At 33.8% G+C, this 18598-nt stretch overlaps 1 protein-coding gene across 2 annotated transcripts in view; it reads right to left on the bottom strand.

Moving 5' to 3' along the window:
• The window catches only part of LOC123544416 (uncharacterized), a 43097-nt gene that overhangs the window by 6978 nt on the left and 17521 nt on the right, over nucleotides 1-18598 (bottom strand). The window contains exons 1-17 of one of the 2 annotated variants that reach the window (XM_053540986.1): nucleotides 16613-16755; nucleotides 14969-15130; nucleotides 14503-14640; nucleotides 13689-13918; nucleotides 12487-12642; nucleotides 11971-12228; nucleotides 11484-11612; nucleotides 10724-10836; nucleotides 9490-9618; nucleotides 8896-8964; nucleotides 8509-8597; nucleotides 5542-5665; nucleotides 3947-4052; nucleotides 2555-2679; nucleotides 1968-2059; nucleotides 1083-1224; nucleotides 169-246 (exon numbers count right to left, since the gene is read on the bottom strand). In XM_053540986.1, coding sequence (XP_053396961.1) covers nucleotides 169-246; nucleotides 1083-1224; nucleotides 1968-2059; nucleotides 2555-2679; nucleotides 3947-4052; nucleotides 5542-5665; nucleotides 8509-8597; nucleotides 8896-8964; nucleotides 9490-9618; nucleotides 10724-10836; nucleotides 11484-11612; nucleotides 11971-12228; nucleotides 12487-12642; nucleotides 13689-13918; nucleotides 14503-14640; nucleotides 14969-15075 — 2085 coding nt within the window. In that variant the 5' untranslated portion in view covers nucleotides 15076-15130; nucleotides 16613-16755. Of the gene's footprint in view, nucleotides 1-168; nucleotides 247-1082; nucleotides 1225-1967; nucleotides 2060-2554; nucleotides 2680-3946; nucleotides 4053-5541; nucleotides 5666-8508; nucleotides 8598-8895; nucleotides 8965-9489; nucleotides 9619-10723; nucleotides 10837-11483; nucleotides 11613-11970; nucleotides 12229-12486; nucleotides 12643-13688; nucleotides 13919-14502; nucleotides 14641-14968; nucleotides 15131-16612; nucleotides 16756-18598 lie in introns of those variants that run through there. The other variant, XM_053540987.1, reaches the window with a different exon arrangement.

The following is an 18598-nucleotide window of genomic DNA, read 5'->3' as shown; positions in this document are numbered from 1 at the left end:
TTTTTTATAACTGTTTGACGGATGACTGATAATGCAGAGTTACAAAAGCCCACCATGAGCCTTTGGCTCAGGTGGGTGAAAAAGGGTAGTAAATACTGAAATGTACATTTAATGTCACTTAAATTATCAGGTATTAAGATTAAAGAATCTACAAAATAATGAGCTTACATGTTTGCAGAGGGTGTTTGTATCTATGAAAAAGTTGGTCTCCAGCTCCTCTTCCTCTTCATCATCATCAAGTGAAGGCTGTTAAATGGACATTTAAAGAACAGCACTTTATATGACAAACACGCCTTTTAAAAATGAAGAAATGTAAATGCAATGTACAGTTAAGAATAATGCTTCTGGACAGAGGCACCAACAGACGTTAATATCACCAATGACATTCCCAATATGTATTGTATTTGGACATGATATTTTGTGTACTTAAGAAAGAAAAGCTTCTTCTTTGTTATTATAGGTATAAACAAAAGAGTAAATTCTTGCAAATCCATGAACAGCGCTAGCAAATTCTTGCAAGATTTGCAGAAAGTTAAAGTGTGGTTTATACCCATATAAATGCATAAAAATTGCATTTAATTCACATATTTACATTTAAATTAGCTTGCTTCAAAAGGAAGATGATGATGGCCATGACAAGCTATTCTAAGATATGTTGTAAGTCATATGCCATTGAAGGATACTACACACCTTGTCTGGTGAAGATCCATCAAGTGGTTAATAGGAAGTTGTTTAAAAGTTATATGTTTTTAGGTATAGCAGCGCGCAAAAGAGGCCAAATGCCCCCTTTTGATTTAAACCAATTTTGGATGACTACACAAAGGTGCATGACAAATACTGGAGCTCTAGTGCTTGAGTTTTTTTTTTGACAAACAGATTTTTAATACTTCCTTTTTATATACAAGTAAGTCTATGTGAAACAAATGAACCCCTGGGCGAGGCCAATTTTGACCCCAGTATGGTTTAAAAATACATGTTAAATGTTTTTACTATCACTCTCAGTGTAACCAAGAATAAGTTATGTAGCTGGCCTCTCTTTATTTAAGACACAAGAAAGCATTGTAACTTCAAATTATACCCACCTTCAATACATCAGGAACAGAGAAGACTGAACATTGTGTGCATATGAAGGGCATGCCTTTCTTTGGGATGTCTTTTTTCTCTATACCAAGACATTCTAAATGGAACCACTCCAAACAAAAGTCGCAGAATATCATAAATCTCCTGAAAGCACAATGAGAAACAGATCAACAAACTTCAAAGTAAGAACTGAATCATGGCACATTTCATGTAAGAGCTGATTCATAGCAAATACACTGTAAAATCTGATTTATGGCAAATCTTAAATCAGTCATTCAACATAATCTCCTGTAACAGAAATGCACTTTCACATCCTAAACATCCATGACATGAAGACTACATTGTATACAGGTACAAAACTGGTTGGAAGTCGTAAAAAAAGGTTTCTGCTATGCACTTTATATTACCGAACGTAACTGGATACCGTACCTAAACACATTATGTTTACCTCAGTGATGTGTTGGTTTCAGCGTTCACATATTAAACTAGAAGATAATGGTTCCATGCCCTGTCACGCAACTTTAGGTGTGTTCTTTAAAACGACACCTAATGTCACACGTGTCTCTGTCAACCCAGCTTAAATAGTTAACAAGACACTGTCCCTTAAAAGTCTCAGTCTGGGAGTTACAATTGCCACACAACCTTAATAACTAATATAACTGGGTCAATCCGTATTGAATGTGTTATGTTTAAATGAAATAAAAACTTTGCTAACACAACAGGAAATACTCTTACTGCTTATCATTCGGCTGCTGGCACAGGCAATACAGTTTTATCTTTTCGGTTCACACAACCATAATAACTAATATGTCTGGGTCAATCTGTATTGAATGTGTTATGTTTAAATAAATTAACAACTTTGCTGACACAACAGGAAATACTCTTACTTCTTATCATTCGGCTGCTGGCACAGGCAATACAGTTTTATCTTTTTTGGTTCAACCTTCACCTCAGGGTACACAAAACTTGACCTTTTACGCTGAAATATAGAGCATAACGAATTATTTCAAAGGCTTATTGCTGAAAAAGCTGCTCATTTCATTTTAGTCGCCTTATGTTAAAACATGTGGTTATCAATTTTGTACTATCCAAATTTGTTTTCATAATATGTGTTGCCTTTGTAAGCCATTTTATGAACTAGGGTGGTACTGAGGCACTATGTTTACACTAACATTAAGTTGATTCAGTCAATGAGCTCATCAAAAAAACTGTCAAGAAATAATACATTATGACATTAATGATCCCATCATAAATAAGGAAGAATAAATTAAGACAGTAACAAAACATACTTTCTTTGGACTAAAATTTTAAACATCAATGAAGTACTTCAAAGGAATGAATGTATCTAAAACTTATTATTGTCATTTCTATCAAAAATTGTGAGATTCTGCTAAATTAAAGGAACTAATTCGCTGAAACTGGATTTTCAGATAAACATCAATGCCTTATAAATCTAAGTATGAACACATCTTACATTCAGTCGCCTCATTCCTCTAAGCTTATACGTCTTCTCATCTTTGTCATCGGCACTGGTTCTATCCTGATTACTGTCCTCACAGTTGGCAGTATCTTCCTCAACACAGACCGCTGCAGTTGACCCTTTTAAAATACTGAACTTTATTTTATGCTTATCAGGGAAATAAAATTGAAAATTTCACTGTTTCAAACATTGAAATTTCAATTATTCTTCACTAGTACAGAACTTCATTGTAATAAATTCCATGCAAAATATTCCTCAGTTAATGTATAGATGTATAGAAATAATAAAATGATCATAAATATTTACATTCCATCATAAGGAAATGTAAAAAAATCAGGAAACCTAATAAAACCATTTACACTTTTCAAGAAAGTCATCCTGAGGTCTTGACATTATAACATCATGATGCAATGCACATAGGGCTGACAAACTGGATATAATTTTGTTAAAAAACAGCAGAAATACAAAATATATAATATATTATAGAAAATTTCTTAGTTTCAGTGTAAAATCGAATATATATTTCACCCATGAACAATATAACTTACATTTTCACTTGTGGTTGTGCCACTCCTGAAAATATTCCATTACAGTGTTTACTCAGTGTAATACATTTGCGATTAAACACTAAAACAAACAAGAGCTGTCCGTAAGACAGCCAAGCTCGACTATTCGAAATATTGTCACAGAAGCAGGAAAATATTACCCAAAATGTTAAATATCAGAAGAGTTTTAAGTTTGAAAGGGGACATTATTTGACCAAAATGCATATCAGAGTTATGGGACTTGATGCTATCAACTAGTTTTATAATCCCGAAGAAACATGTTAAGTTTCAATTCCATATCTGCATTAAAAGGGAACATAATTTGGCCAAAATGAAGGTAAGAGTTATGGGACTTGGTGCTATCAACTAGTTTTATAACCCGAAGACATGCAAAGTTTCAATTCAATATCTGCATTAGTTTTTGGGATAGTAACTTGCATGTAAAACTTTAATCAGAATTTTCTAAGTCCAAAAGGGGGCATAATTTGCTCAAAATACATGTCAGAGTTACGGAACTTGACCCAGTGAGGTTGGTAATTGACCTAGAAAAAGAATAAATAAGTTTCAAAGCTAAATGTCTTTAAGTGATAGCTGTATGTACTTGCATGCAAAAACTTAACCAATCTGTGATGCCAACACCGACACAGACGCCAGGGTGAGCAGAATAGATAGACTATTCTTTGAATAGTCAAGCTAAAATATTATCCTCTATACAGTCTTTTATACTCGAATTTTAGTTCTGTATTTCATAGTAATTTACAAATATGTAATTAAGTTTATTGGTAAGAATTAACTTCATAAGTTCCTGAATTAAATGAAAGAAACTGTTCTGTAGTCTTACTGGAAACACTCAGGAGGAAAACTGCTAAGGACAGACGTGCATGCTGGACCTCTTCCTTGCTCCATTCAAAAGCCAATGTCCTTCCTGCCAAATAATTCTCAGCCAACTGTGAAGGATATATATCAGATGAAAGAAATGTATAGTGTATAAACAAAATCCAAATAATGTAAGAGATTATAGTTGCTTCTGTAATAGTTGGTCAAACCTATTCTTCTTCTTTGTACAGTTGTCAATATTGATCCTTGATGTGTCTGTCAACTATTTTTATTTCAAAATAAGTGAGTCAGTTCTCTTACACATTACATTTGATTTTATTGGATCATGCACAAACAACATCCACTGGTCACTTCTTTGAAGAAAATTTTGAGGGAAACAAGATTGAAGGAACCTGTTATAATTTATTGATCATGACCTTTTACCTTTAAGTGTGACCTTGACCTTGGACCTAGTAATTTTTATTAGGTGATGCATGCCTTCTTGAAGAGGTTAAGGACAATAAAGCAGAGAAACAACAGAAGTATACTCTTTGATACAGGTGAGGCATAAGGGCCAAGTTCATAGTAAACATTTTCTTACTTTTGTAATAAATTAAAATCACAACTTGGTAAAATGTTTTAAGTGATTCTATTCCTTTATTTATGACGGAAATTGCATATACATGTGCAGTCTGTTTCGATGACGGGTGCTATATAAAAGCGTAACACAGTCTTTTAATAACTGAAAACATTAATAATAATAATAATAATTTCTTTATTTTACGAAGGTAAACTCATTATGCAATCACATAAGCAGATACAAATGAAATCACATATTTACAATGAGGCCTTCAACAAGGTACAAAGTATTTTAAAAAAAATGCATATTAAAACAATACAATATAAAAAACAACAAAAGGTAAAAAACACATTTGATCTGAGCACCTGTAGCATTATGATTATGCAGTGCAGACTTCCTCAAATAAATGTTTTTTGTAACTGTATTTGAAAGAGTTCACATTCGCTGCATTTCGGATAATAACTGGTATAGAATTCCACACTTTCATTGATAAAAATTTAAAAGATTGTTTCATATAATCTGAATTGAGTCTGAAATGAGTAATTAAACCTTGGGAATTAGATCTTAGGTTGTAAGACTTGTTGTCGGAAACAGTCATCAACTGAGTAATATATTCCGGGGTTGAACCATGTAGAGCTTTAAACGTCATTACAGCTATATGTAATTTATGTCTGTTACAAGGAGGACAAACTGTTGTTACTGATCACTTGTGCGAAGTTTCATTAAATTGTGTGAAGGGGATGAGGAGAGATGGTGCGCACAAGATTGTGTCTATGTATATAGTATAGTAACAAAAAAACAAAGTCCTATAACTCTGCAAATTTTTTTTCTAAAAGAACCTAACATGCCCCATGCACAACTACTGTTGGTACTGATCACTTGTGTGAAGTTTCATTAAATTCTGTCAAGGGGATAAGGAGAGATGGTGTGCACAAGACTGCGTCTACGGAGAGGACAGACAGACAGACAGACAATCTAAACCCAGTATAACCCCCCCTTACAACTTTGTTGTCAGGAGGTACAATTAAGGCAGTACATACTTTCAACACATAAATCCCACAAGAACTTCCATCCGACTGCTTTGCATGACAGGGTGTTTCCATGTCCCATTCCCCTGGCAATACCGAATCAATTCCCTCATCATACCTGGATTTCAGGAAGTTGCTGTAAAATAAAAGGATATAAGGAAAAATGTGAAACAATGGTCAAAATTTATACGTCTGTGGTTATCTAACCTGATAGTATGATATTTTTGAAGGTTTTTTGGCAGGTTCCCAAAATCATTTAATTGGTTATTGAAATAATAAACTTACTTCAGAGTTCATCATTCAACAATAACTTTGTTTTGTTTTTAAATCCCTACTGGCATTTCTCATATAATATTTTGAGTGGAAAGTTATGCTACTTTCAATTAACTTTAAGTCATATCATAGCAACCAGGAATGCACATTTCACGGACAAGCTTCAGATGTTTACCCCACTTAGGTTTACAATTCTTGACATGTTACTCACCATCATGTTTACATGTTGATTTTGGAATGTAAAAATTGATTAATAACTTCATTAATTGAACTGTAAATATAGACTACTTTTAATAAAACACCATGAATATCTTTCATTTCTGTATGCCAATACACAAGGAATTGTGGAAAGAAATTTGCACTTTAGTTATTTCATGTTTAATCTTCTGTGTTTACCATATTGCATTACAACAGGTAAATCCACCCATTATCAAACACCAAATAATAGACTTAAATTGCATTCCTTTTTACAGTACAACTTGCATTAAGATAAAGTATACTCGGGTATTCGAAATCAGTTTTCATATGAAATATAATAGGACTACTGATTCAACATGTACAATATCCTTTATACATATTCATGAAACAATCATGAAATTGCCAATAAAAGGACATTATTTGAAATATGAAATATCGCTGACTTACGTTTATTATTAACAAATTAATCAACTGTTATAACCTATGATTGTTTAATTTGCACAAATGCTTTAAGTTTACAAATAAAAAATTTTTTATAATGTTTGCTTGACAATTTATTGTCATCAGCAAAAAAACTTTTAGAGTAACACTCATTTAAAACTGATTTGGAATACTACAGTAGACTATACCACCAAAGCAAAAGGCAAGAAATATCTCTCAACACAACTGGTCTCTTAATATACAACATAACTTGTTCTTTAATAACAAAATTGGGAACTGCAAACGTGGTTTCTTAATGCAAGTGACGTCGTACTAAATGCAGTTTCTTGAGCATGTTTGACTGTATTATTTTGTTACATTTAGAAACACACTAGAAAAATATGGATCACATGGCAGCTTTTCAATGGTTTCTTACAGGAAGACCTCTAGTGCCTCTCTAGACACTGTTCTGTCATGGGTTGGCAACTGTTTAAAATAGCTGACCTTCCTTAAGCCAGTTTCCTAACATGAATAAAAATAAACCCCATGCGAGGTTGTGAACCATCATTGCTGAGGCGAATGTGATTTGAAGTCTGCGACCTTAATCACTCGATGATGGAATTATTTTGCAAGGGAAAGTCATTTAAAAAAAATATTGCTGTCAAAAAGCATGGGTTTTAAAAAGTATGGGAAGAACTATACAGTAAAATCTGGTTACAATACTTGGAGATGTTCAATGGATGTATTTGCCATTTTGACCACACATACATTGTACACGTATATTAGATTTTGATGAAATATTTTTAGTAATAATAAACAACTTCGGCTTTATTCCGAAATATTTTTAACCGAAAAACATTCTGTTATCTTATCGATGGATGAATATGCACTGTAACCAGCTATCACTGAATTGCATAACACAACAAGAGCACCAACTTGTGGGTGCAGATGCTCATCTAATTTTTTGGTCTCCGTGTAATAGGAATATTGTCCTAACCATGATTAGTCTAAAAGGGGCTATAATTATTACAAAAAGCACTGTAGGGTTTGGGTACTTCCTGTGCTTTATATGGCAAATAACTGCTCCAAGTTTAAAAGCAACAGCTTCGACTGTTGTGGAGAAATGTTGAGTCCAAAATAGGCCATAATTATTGCAAAAAGCGGGATGGAGTTCTGCTTCTTGCTGTTCAGTGTCAGCTATATATCCCCTACCACTGTTATAGATAGGGCTAAACCTTTCACCTTGAATTGTGACCTTGACCTTGAGCCACCATGGCTGACTCATGGGTTCTGCACATCAACTTGATGAGGTGATCATTTGATCCAAGTTCATGTTTATCCTTCAAGGGGTTTAGGAGATACAGTGCGGACACAAAATGGAAGGCTCTAACCTTTGACTTTGAGTTGTGACCTTGACCTTGAGCCAACATGGCTGACTCATGGGTTATGCACATTGTCTTCATGAGGTAACTGGCGCGGACACATGTAAGCTTGAATCCAATAGCTCTAGTTATTTTCAGAATAATCAAACAAGAAATTTCAAAAGAACAGAACAAATTAACATGAATAAAAAGTTATAAAACCTCAGTAACGTTTTACAGGGTTGAATTTCTTTAGTGAAGTTTAACAAGAATGAGCCTATGCTACCATAAAGGTTTGAATAATATGTCTGAAAAGGTTCCTTGTAATTTCCATTTTTTTCCCATTTCATTTAAATTTTAAGTAAATTCCTAGACATCAGTAATAAAGTTTTACAAATTACATACTGTTTACTTACAGGTAATCTTCAATTTCATTTAGTTCTTTTTTGTTTCTTAACTGAGGTTTCTTTTTCAAGCTATTTCAGAAAAACTGCATCAAGCTGGTAACACATAAAATAGTGACTGTTTCTGTTTCAAAACACTTTGGTTTGAAGTGTTATTTTAAAAAAGCACCCATTAACAATGTCAAACAATGACAAATACATTTACTGAAATAAACCAAATACAGGACAATTTTGTTCAACACACTATTTTAACCGAATTTAGTTACCATCCAATGATGACTTTTCCCTACAATGGCTTTAACTAACAACTTTTCTTCACTTACAACCATTTCAGAACAATGTCTTGTTCTAATACATCCAAAGTTCCGAGAGGATTTATATATAACAGTTTCCTCTCCTTCGGAAGTATAATCTGTTCATATAAATTGTCATTAAAGCAGGTAATTATTATATTGTTTCAGTGTTCGAAGAATTTGACCAAATTATTTGTGACAGGGATATAAAATGAATTTCATAGGCTGTGCAAAAGACCATTTTCCAACACAAATTATTATAGACAAAATACTGCTGGAAATATTACATCAATAATTATAGAATATATTTTGCAGGTATATTAACAATGAAAAGATTACTTCTAGCTGAATTCTTACTCAGTCTTGTATGTATTCTAAGACTGTGCTTGTAACTGAATACAATTACTTTATACTTACAATCAAACACCAGTGACAACCAGCTTCATTGTATGCACCTATTATGGTGTCGTACATCATCAATGATGGCTGAAATGAAAAGTTCCTAGTCATATAGCACTTTTCCAGCTTTTCATGGTGGACAAAACCCAAGGTGCCCCTCTAGGCATTATTTCATCACAGATGGGCACCTTTGTAAAACCAATAACCTTGCATAAGCTAGGTGTATTTCTTAATCATATGAGTTAATACCATACTTCAAGTACTTGGGAATGTAATTGTATCAGATCATTTTAAAGTAACCATTTTGCTGCTTGGTGGCAATGTAGCTTGTATGATTTGTCACTATCCGTATAAAGTAATATTTCGCAATGATCTTTGTATTAAATCATTTTTTATCATGATAGTAGTTGTGACAGGAAACTAATTAAATGTTCAAGAAATTTTATGGACAAAACTGACAACTACTATCACAGTTGTGCATTGCATCAGTAATAAGAGAAATTTTACCAACAAATAACATCTTTAATATGGAAATAGCATTATGTTCACATTTACAGATAAAAAATTATACTTGTCAAATGATACATTTTTGTACAAAATAAATGTTCTTACAACTCTTCTTAGACAGCGATGTATTTCCTGCTGTGCTTCAAATATGGAAGTCATGGTAATACAGTTTAAGTGGTAGACCTTTTGACCTTGGTATCGACCCACTACTTCATGCAGAAAGGCATCAATAACCTTTAAAAAATAAGTCAGTCTCAAAATTGCACATCTTCATAAAGACATTTAACTAGCATTTTTCATAAACTGATGCTGAATTTACAAATAAAGGATTAAAGAAACAAAATTTTAGTAAATGATAATAGGTACCAAAGCTTGACAGAAATAAATGCAATATGCATATCAGTGCCTCTTCTTATTAATGAATTATAAAGCGATACTATGTTATCAGCAGTAAAGTATACTGTCTATGTGCATGACCACAAATATTTTTATCGAGTTCCTAACAAGAGTGTCATGATGACCCTGGATTGCTCGCCTGATTAATATGAGCCACATTTCAAATGCTGAACTGATGCTAAAATATTAAGAAAGAATGTCGGTATGTCACAATCATGATCACTGAAAGTCAGTTTTAACTGTATGTCAGGAAAAAAAACAAGAAAGTAAATCATTAGGCCAAGTGAGATCTAATTGTTAGGAGTCATCAGGAAATTATAATTTAAGAGTCTACAAAAAATGATTTGATAATTGTTAAGTATTTCTTCCAATATAACTCATATAACAAGTGACCCCCGGGGCAGGGCCTGGGGCATAAATTCAACAATCTTGTTACAGATCCACCAGGCAATGCTACATACTAAATATCAAAGGCTTATGCCTTGAATTTTAAGATAAGAAGATCTTTAATTTTTTTACCTATATAACTCTATGTTAAACTTGGTACCCCTGAGCAGGGCCTCTTTACACTCTATGGACATAATTTGAACAATTTGGCCAAGTAGCACTATGAAAGGCAACACATCAAATATCAAAAGCATAGACCTTGCAGTTTAAGGAAATTTTGGAAGTTTTTTCCATTATAAGTCTGTGTAAGACTTGAACCCTACCCCACCCCCATGCTGGGCCTCTTTTCGCCAAAGGGACATAATTTTAATAAATTTTGCAGATGACCACAAGGCAATGCAACATACAAAATATCAAAAGCATAGGCCTTGCTGTTTCAGACAAGAATATTTTTAAAGTTATTTTCTTTTGGCTCAGGTGAGTAAAAAATACAATGAACTTTATTACATTTAAAAAATATCACTGTTCTTATAATTGTAAGTATACTAGTATATACCTCATCACACAAAAGGTTATTGGTACACCAAAATGATTGTGCTGTTAATGGATAAGGTCCAACAGATCTAGGTTCAAGCTGTTCAGACCTGGATTTCCACATCCTCTCTACTTCTGAAAATTTGAGAAATGAATCAGACATATGTAAATCAGGATTAAAATCGACATAAAACAAAGCACAACAAAGATATTATTTTTGAAACTATTGATGCTCCCCCATAAAAAAACCCAGCCTGGACAAGAATGGTGAAATGCATACAATATGCAACAATAATTGAAGATTCATCACTCTGTAAGAAATTAGCAACACAGAAAAGCTTAAAATTTGCCAATCTCCTCTTGGTAGTGAAGCTTTCCATAAACTGTTGATCAATTCCATTCAGCGGTTACTAAAAATTATCCCAGACAAGAATGCATAAGCAATCATAATCAAAGGGTCCTAACTGCATAAAGAACCATACCACTGAATCATGTTGATAATATGTGCATCTGCTTTTGGTAGCGATGCATCCCATGACATTTTGCTAAATTCCCTTCTGATCCTTCAGAAATATTGTCAAAAAGAAAGCTGGACACATGAACAGACAGACCAAGCGACCACTGCAAAATCCTTGTTTGGGAGCACTAAAAAATGCAGATTCTAGTTTGATGTTTTTATATAAGTTGGATGTTACCAAATAAATAATTACCTATTCAAAATATGACGATGATTTATGTTCTTTACTTAAGCACACGTTTTTAAAATACATCTTATGAGTTACCTTGGCATAATTCAGGGTGGTTTTCAGGTATGCAGTCTTCTGGCAAGCATGGAATGACAGGAACAGAAACATCCTCAAAAAGCTGTCCTTCCTTGTCACATGAAGAAGTATGATCATAAACTGGCACATCTGAATACATAAATAAAGTTTCATTTAAGATCATAATTAAATGACTCACAGCTTGAGTTTACTTGCAGTATTTGAAAGTTGTAATACTTAATACCGAATAAGTATTTTTTGCTTATATAAGAAATCCATTGAAATGTAAAAAACAGAATTTAAAAGTTGTTCAATCAAACATATGGTGGCTAGGAAGATGATATCAAACTGCTGTCTAACACTGATTTCAGGTGCAGAAACATTTTTGGTTTCCTCTAATGAAACCACATTAATGAAGCATTTATCAGCCAATCACAGCAAATTTACGTTTAATGCAATGCAGTTTCAGAGAATACAATAATGTTGTCTAGTGGTGTAATTGTTGTACCTTTTGGGATTTCCAACTTTGAATGTTTCTTTAAATTCCTAGCTTTTACGCCACATCTCTTGGAATGCTTCCTCAATGACCTTCTTTTCCGAAGAGGTACATATTTTGATGAACTAATGGTACTCCTCACATCAACTTCTTTTATAAGTATATTTACTGAATTTTGTATCTTTCTGAGTGTTAATGTGTCCGTTATATCATAGGTCATACTTGTCAATTTTTTAATTACGTCTCTAGCAATTCTTTGCTCGTTCTCCACTGTAAGCAGAAATAAAACTTATATGTATTATTATTTTGCAATCTAAGTATAAAGATAATGAACACAAACACAGAAGTCTAGAGTAAATATTTTTTAAAATCTGTTTGTATTACACATGCATTTTACATTTGTTTATACTTTGGTGCAATGCAAGTGTATAGTTCTAATCTGAATCGTTTGGCCGAGGTGTTCCTAAACAACTCCATGACTTTGATTTACAAACAATAACTGCTTCTTAAAACAATTATAACACATACCTTTATTGACATTTACAGAATCAGTCTCATCTTGCACGTCCGTCAGGTCTGTACCATCATCTGCAGGGATATTACTGACATTTTCATATTCATCTTCCAAGTCTGTTGGACCGGTATTATCATCTGTTGGTATTTTATTAGTAGCACAAGCCAAATCTGAAGTAACACAGAATCAACATAAATTGTAATGAAAGTATGTTTGTATCAATGTAACTGATTAGGCAGAAGCAGAATATTCATTAAAGATAAAAGAATCTTACACACATAATTTTATTTACATAAACATGTGCCTTAAAAAAGGAAACATTCTTAAATTAAGTTTCAATGGTATGTAATATGAAATGGTTAAGCTTTTTGAGCTTTTGCCCACCTCAATAATTCCATAAGCATTCAATTTTCTTTCTGTAAGTATTTTCAATCTTTATTCATACTGATAATTTCACTATTCTTTTTTCTAGTATTAATAGTTATCATTTTACGCAGTAAATTCTGGTAATAGCAATCTCCTCAGGACAGCAAAATATGTATGTTATATGCCAAACTTCTTACAGAAGTGCAGGAAACAGATTACTTATCAACACGATATGTATGATGAACTGGAAGATCATGCTTTGAAATTCATATTTGGCTAAAAGAGTACTTATAGAATACAGCTTATTTGATTTAGCTACAAATATCATTATTTATATTCTGTCCATTACTGATAAAAGTTTACACAGAATAATGCAGAAAAGAGTATGACATTCCAAGCTGTTCTTCATAACCAGAAAAAAGTTATAACCATGCTTGTTACTACTGAAGCTACTGTAAAACACACTGTCTTCTTCAAAACAGAAGGCATATGTATTACCTGCTGTTACTAAATATAAATCTATATGCATGTTTTATTCATAGTAGATTACCAATACACATGCATGTGCTAAATTCAAGTTTTAAATTGATATGGGGAGTTGGTGAAAAGCTATTGAATATTAGTGTTAAGAAGATTTACTGTTTCAAACAGGTATAAGATGGCCATCACAGAAATCAGCAATACATGTATAAATGTATATGAAAAGGTGATACACCCACTTCAATGAAGGGCAAGTATTTTGAAGTCAGCCAACTTTATCACTCTGCTACAGAGGCCAAAAAGTACTAATGACTCAATATCCTATTGCTTCAGGTGACAAACCAATAGCAATATGATAAAATGATATTACCATCGATAGTACAATACGCCGAGTTCATATACAGAGGTGATATTTGCTCCCAATCGATTTCTCCATTGCGTTTCATAGCAGCGAACATGTGTTTACATGGCATGTGGTGTTCATCCCAATCACTGCATTCGCAACAAGGAAATCTGTCTTCACTGCCTAAGGTTACATTATATGTTCGTTTGCCACTGATGATGTTGAAAGAATCGTTTTCAACGGACTTCACATTAGACCTGTACAAAGAGACAAAATAAATCAACACATCAATTTAAAAGGAGCCTATTTAAACTTCCTGTAACATGGAAACCCAATGTGTTGAGTATCTACACAGTGTCATTTCACATATTTTATAAGTTTATAATGATTATTTTGCAATTTTTACATTACATTCACTCAAAATTTTGTTACACTTCAAGCTTGCCATGAAATGATCTATAATTCTTCATATACAGTCTCAAAAGGAAAAAAACTGCAACTGTCATTCCATTTTAAAATTGCAACCTATGTTAAAATTAATTAAATCACATGACTTTTGACTGCAAAATGTACACACTAGGGATAGTACAAGCCAACAAGGATCATAGATATTCTTAACAACAGCTGTCCGTAAGACCGTGCCCTTGACTTTTCTCAGTGCTTGACTCTGAATTAGAGCTTTACTATTAAAAAAAAATCCAAGTTAAAAAGGGACAAAACTCGTCAGAATTCAAAACAGAGTAATGGGCTTTGTTTCTCCTGGTGTTTACTTTTGCCAAGTGCTATAGCTCTTCTGTTTCTTTCAAAAGTCAGTCTGAAAATGGGCATTGATCAAATTTACCTCTCAATATCTTTTGCAGCCTCCAGCCTTTCCATACAATGTTTAACAAACTTCTTTGGCCGTTTATGGAGCTGTTCTGGGACATCAGATGAAAACTTACGGAATTTTCCAGATGAAAATAAATTCAAGTCCACATATCTGTATTAAATAGAAAAGAAGAGCTGCTTTAAAGAAATGAGTATTTCTCCAACAACTGCCTAATCATCTTAATAATACTATATGAGCGGATCATGCACAAAGACCTCATCTGCCTTATCAGACTTTCAGTGCTTTGAATATGAAACACAAAGAGTGTCATAACAATCATGGATCACTCACATGAGTAATACGAGTAATACCAGTTATATGTTTAAAATGTTAAACTGATGCTGAAATATTATGCTAGAAAAATGAGCCAAAAAATTATTTTAACCCTTTTTGACAAACATTATGGATTTATACTTTATTTCATAAAAAATATACTTACCCCCTATATCTGGCTGGAAAGAAGTCATTTATGAGAGTTTTTAACATGACTGAAAGACCGTAACTAGTTTTCCTGTGCATGAATCTTGTGTTGGGACTCAATTCCATTGTTTGTTCCAGCTACAATTTCAATGGAACCACTCCTGAAAGCCTTGCTCCATCGCTGTCAAAGATAACAGAAAATGCATGCATATTAAAACATACTGCTTTAGAAGACCTATAAAGTTATTAATCTTTGTTCACACTTAATAAATCTAATAACCAATCTTTTACTTCAAGTAAAAAGCTCTTGCAAAACATTTTTGCATTATATTTTAAGCCTGATTTCAACTGTTAGTTTAATATTATAATTCTATCAATCATTAGAGGGATGTGTGAGTACCAGAATGCAATTAACAGAAAAAACCTAGACAATCAAATGAAGTATTTAGTTAGCTAACTAGTGAAATACTGCTTTTTATCAGTGAAATATTATTTTCATATCACTTACTGCGTAACAGCTTTGCCTATCTACTTGTACAGTGTGTTTTAAATTATAATTTTTTGGGGTAAAACAGAATGAAAATTTAGTCATGATTTGTTGTTCATAGCACATTTCTCCATTTAAATGATGTTACATTACAAAATACATTCTGAATGTTATGTTGCATTAAATAAAATGAAAATAGAACTTTATGTGGTGTGCTTCTTTTCAACATCACCGGATGTTTCTATTTCTTGCGCTTACATTAAGATTTGTTGCAAAATGTGTAATTTAACTTAATATGTCATAAAATAACAAGAGCTGTCTCCATAAGATGACACATGCCCCCGATGGCACTTTGAATGAATAGTTATGGCCGATGTTAGAGTTTAGGACCTTTGACCTACGGAGCTGGGTCTTGCGCGCGACACGTCGTCTTACTGTTTCACACATTCATGCGTAGTTATTTTAAAATCCATGCATGAATGACAATGATATGGACCGGACACGCCCATCAATGCACTATCATGAAAAATGACCTTTAATGTCTAAGTGTGACCTTGACCTTTGAGCTACGGACCTGGGTCTTGCGCGCGACACGTCGTCTTACTGTGGTACACATTCATGCCAAGTTATTTGAAAATCCATCCATCGATGACAAAGATATGGACCGGACACGCCCATCAATGCACTATCCTTTAACGTCTAAGTGTGACCTTGACCTTTGAGCTACGGACCTGGGTCTTGCGCGCGACACGTCGTCTTACTGTGGTACACATTCATGCCAAGTTATTTGAAAATCCATCCATCGATGACAAAGATATGGACCGGACACGCCCATCAATGCATTATCCTTTAATGTCTAAGTGTGACCTTGACCTTTGAGCTACGGGCCTGGGTCTTGCGCGCGACACGTCGTCTTACTGTGGTACACATTCATGCCAAGTTATTTGAAAATCCATCTATCGATGACAAAGATATGGACCGGACACGAAAATTGCGGACAGACTGACAGACCGACAGACAGACTGACAGACCGACAGACCGACAGACGGTTCAAAAACTATATGCCTCCCTTCGGGGGCATAAAAAGAAAATTTGATTGTTTTTCATGAATACAGAATATTAATATTTCCCTTTGACCCTTTTTATCAGCGAAAAAATAATTATAATTTATAATACCTTATGATGAGGATACCAAATTTGGTTGAAGTATTTCTGAAACTTGCTATTTGATTTCCATATGGTGGAACATTTCATTTCCTCCAAAGCAGACTTAAAGGAAACAACATCCTTTGCTATGGACTCCTTTCTCAGCAGGGACAGAATCGCATCCTTGTTACCCATGGCATTGTCCTTTTTGCTGGTCCAATGTTCCCATGCTTGATTTCTGTGAAAGTCACATATGAGGACTTGGGAACCTGATAATGCAGAACATTCAAAATTACATCAAAACTTATCATATTCATTTATGCTGTGTATTTTTTCAATACTTCACACTGCATTTGAAAGAAGAACTATTACAAATATGTAAAGCAATTATGTACTTCATTCCAATCATGTTCAGAACGTTTATGCAAAAGGCCCTTGATGGCTCTATATCACTTACGACTTGTGTAGTTTATGAATACATGATATCATCGAACTTGGTAGAGAACCTTTAGACAATGCTAAATGCCAAAAAGGCCTTGAGGTTGTACACAAGAAGATTTTAAAAGTTTTCTTACATAACCCTAAATCATTACCTCCATGAGTAGCACAGTGCCAATTTTGACCACAGCAGCATAATTAAAAAGGGGCTGAGAGACGTCCGATACACAATGCTATATACAAATATGCAAATTCATGGCATTCGAGATCTGCCTAGACCAACTTAGAATCCTAGTTTGGCTACACTTATTTACGATCTCCCTAGATTCAAGTTTGGCCTAAAACATACATACCAGCAAATACTTTCTCAATAGCTGATATCTCACTCTCATCGAAGTCTGTCAGAAAGTATGGAGGAACAGAGTCGAAGCATTGGTCTCTCAACAGAGTAAGAGCCTCTGCTATCGACTCTGTTGTCTCATCTTCAGTGATGAAACAGCCGACAACCTGATAGTCAACGTTTGTCTTCACCGCCAGGAAAAACAGCGGTAGGTCGTATAGTGTAGTTTTGTATGTGGCATCAAGAAACACTGTACTTCCATATCTGGCGAGTAGTCTTTTCTGCTGTTGAGACTGGTAGATGAAGAGGAATTTCGAGCCAAACTGAAATGAAACCAAATATGTAACTGATACGCGAATGGACAGGGCGAAGTGCATGAAAATTAAGAAATTAGAAATCAAGACAATGTGCTGTTACCATAGTTTCTATATTAACAAGAGCTGTCACAGGCGCTCGACTACTTCGATGCTTGATAGTGAAAATGGGAACATCTCAGAAAGCTGGAGCAGTCACTGGAATGTTTAATGACTACAATGTGGATGCAGATATAAGCTCATATTTGTGTCAAAAGAATTAAGTGATAAGAGAGATAAAAAGATCAAAACATTAAATAACATCTAATTTACATTTTTTTCTAGTGGGTGCAGGCAGATGGGGAAGTGGCTGAATGCAAAAAAATTAAATGCCTACCACAACAGACTTGTTACTCGGATTTTCCTCAGCCTCTGATTTCAGCCGGCAGAATATGAAATCATCCTTGCATCCTTGCATCTCACCAATCTGCAATAATTTTTTAAGTGCCTTATTTTTGTTACCTATTTAAAAATCCAGAACTGAACTTTTTTCTGACAAGAGGTACAACCCAAAAAATAAATTAATAGCTTTCCTTCACAATAGTTTTCTCACGTTAATGTTCTAAATTGCCGCACTTTTGCATTTGACTTGAATCTTAAAAGCCTTTGACTTTGACTAATTGCAGACATCTTTGGTTCTTTTTCTTTTAATTCAGCAATAAGTATTGCATTTTTTAGAAACTTTTTCTAGAAATTCTGTAGTTTCAGGAGATGAAAATTAAAACAGGAGAAGTAGTCATTTCAGGAGTTGTTAAAGAAATAATACATCTCATTCAGTGATTTGTCGCTGAATAAATCATTGTTTACAGTTCAGATGCGAAGGAATTAAATCACAAGGGCGCAGCTCGAGTGATATAATGATATGCATCTGAACAAAAAAAACAA

This window comes from Mercenaria mercenaria, chromosome 4 (assembly GCF_021730395.1).
Source record: "Mercenaria mercenaria strain notata chromosome 4, MADL_Memer_1, whole genome shotgun sequence".
NCBI classification, from domain to species: domain Eukaryota; kingdom Metazoa; phylum Mollusca; class Bivalvia; order Venerida; family Veneridae; genus Mercenaria; species Mercenaria mercenaria.
This window is presented reverse-complemented; position numbering and strand designations above follow the sequence as displayed.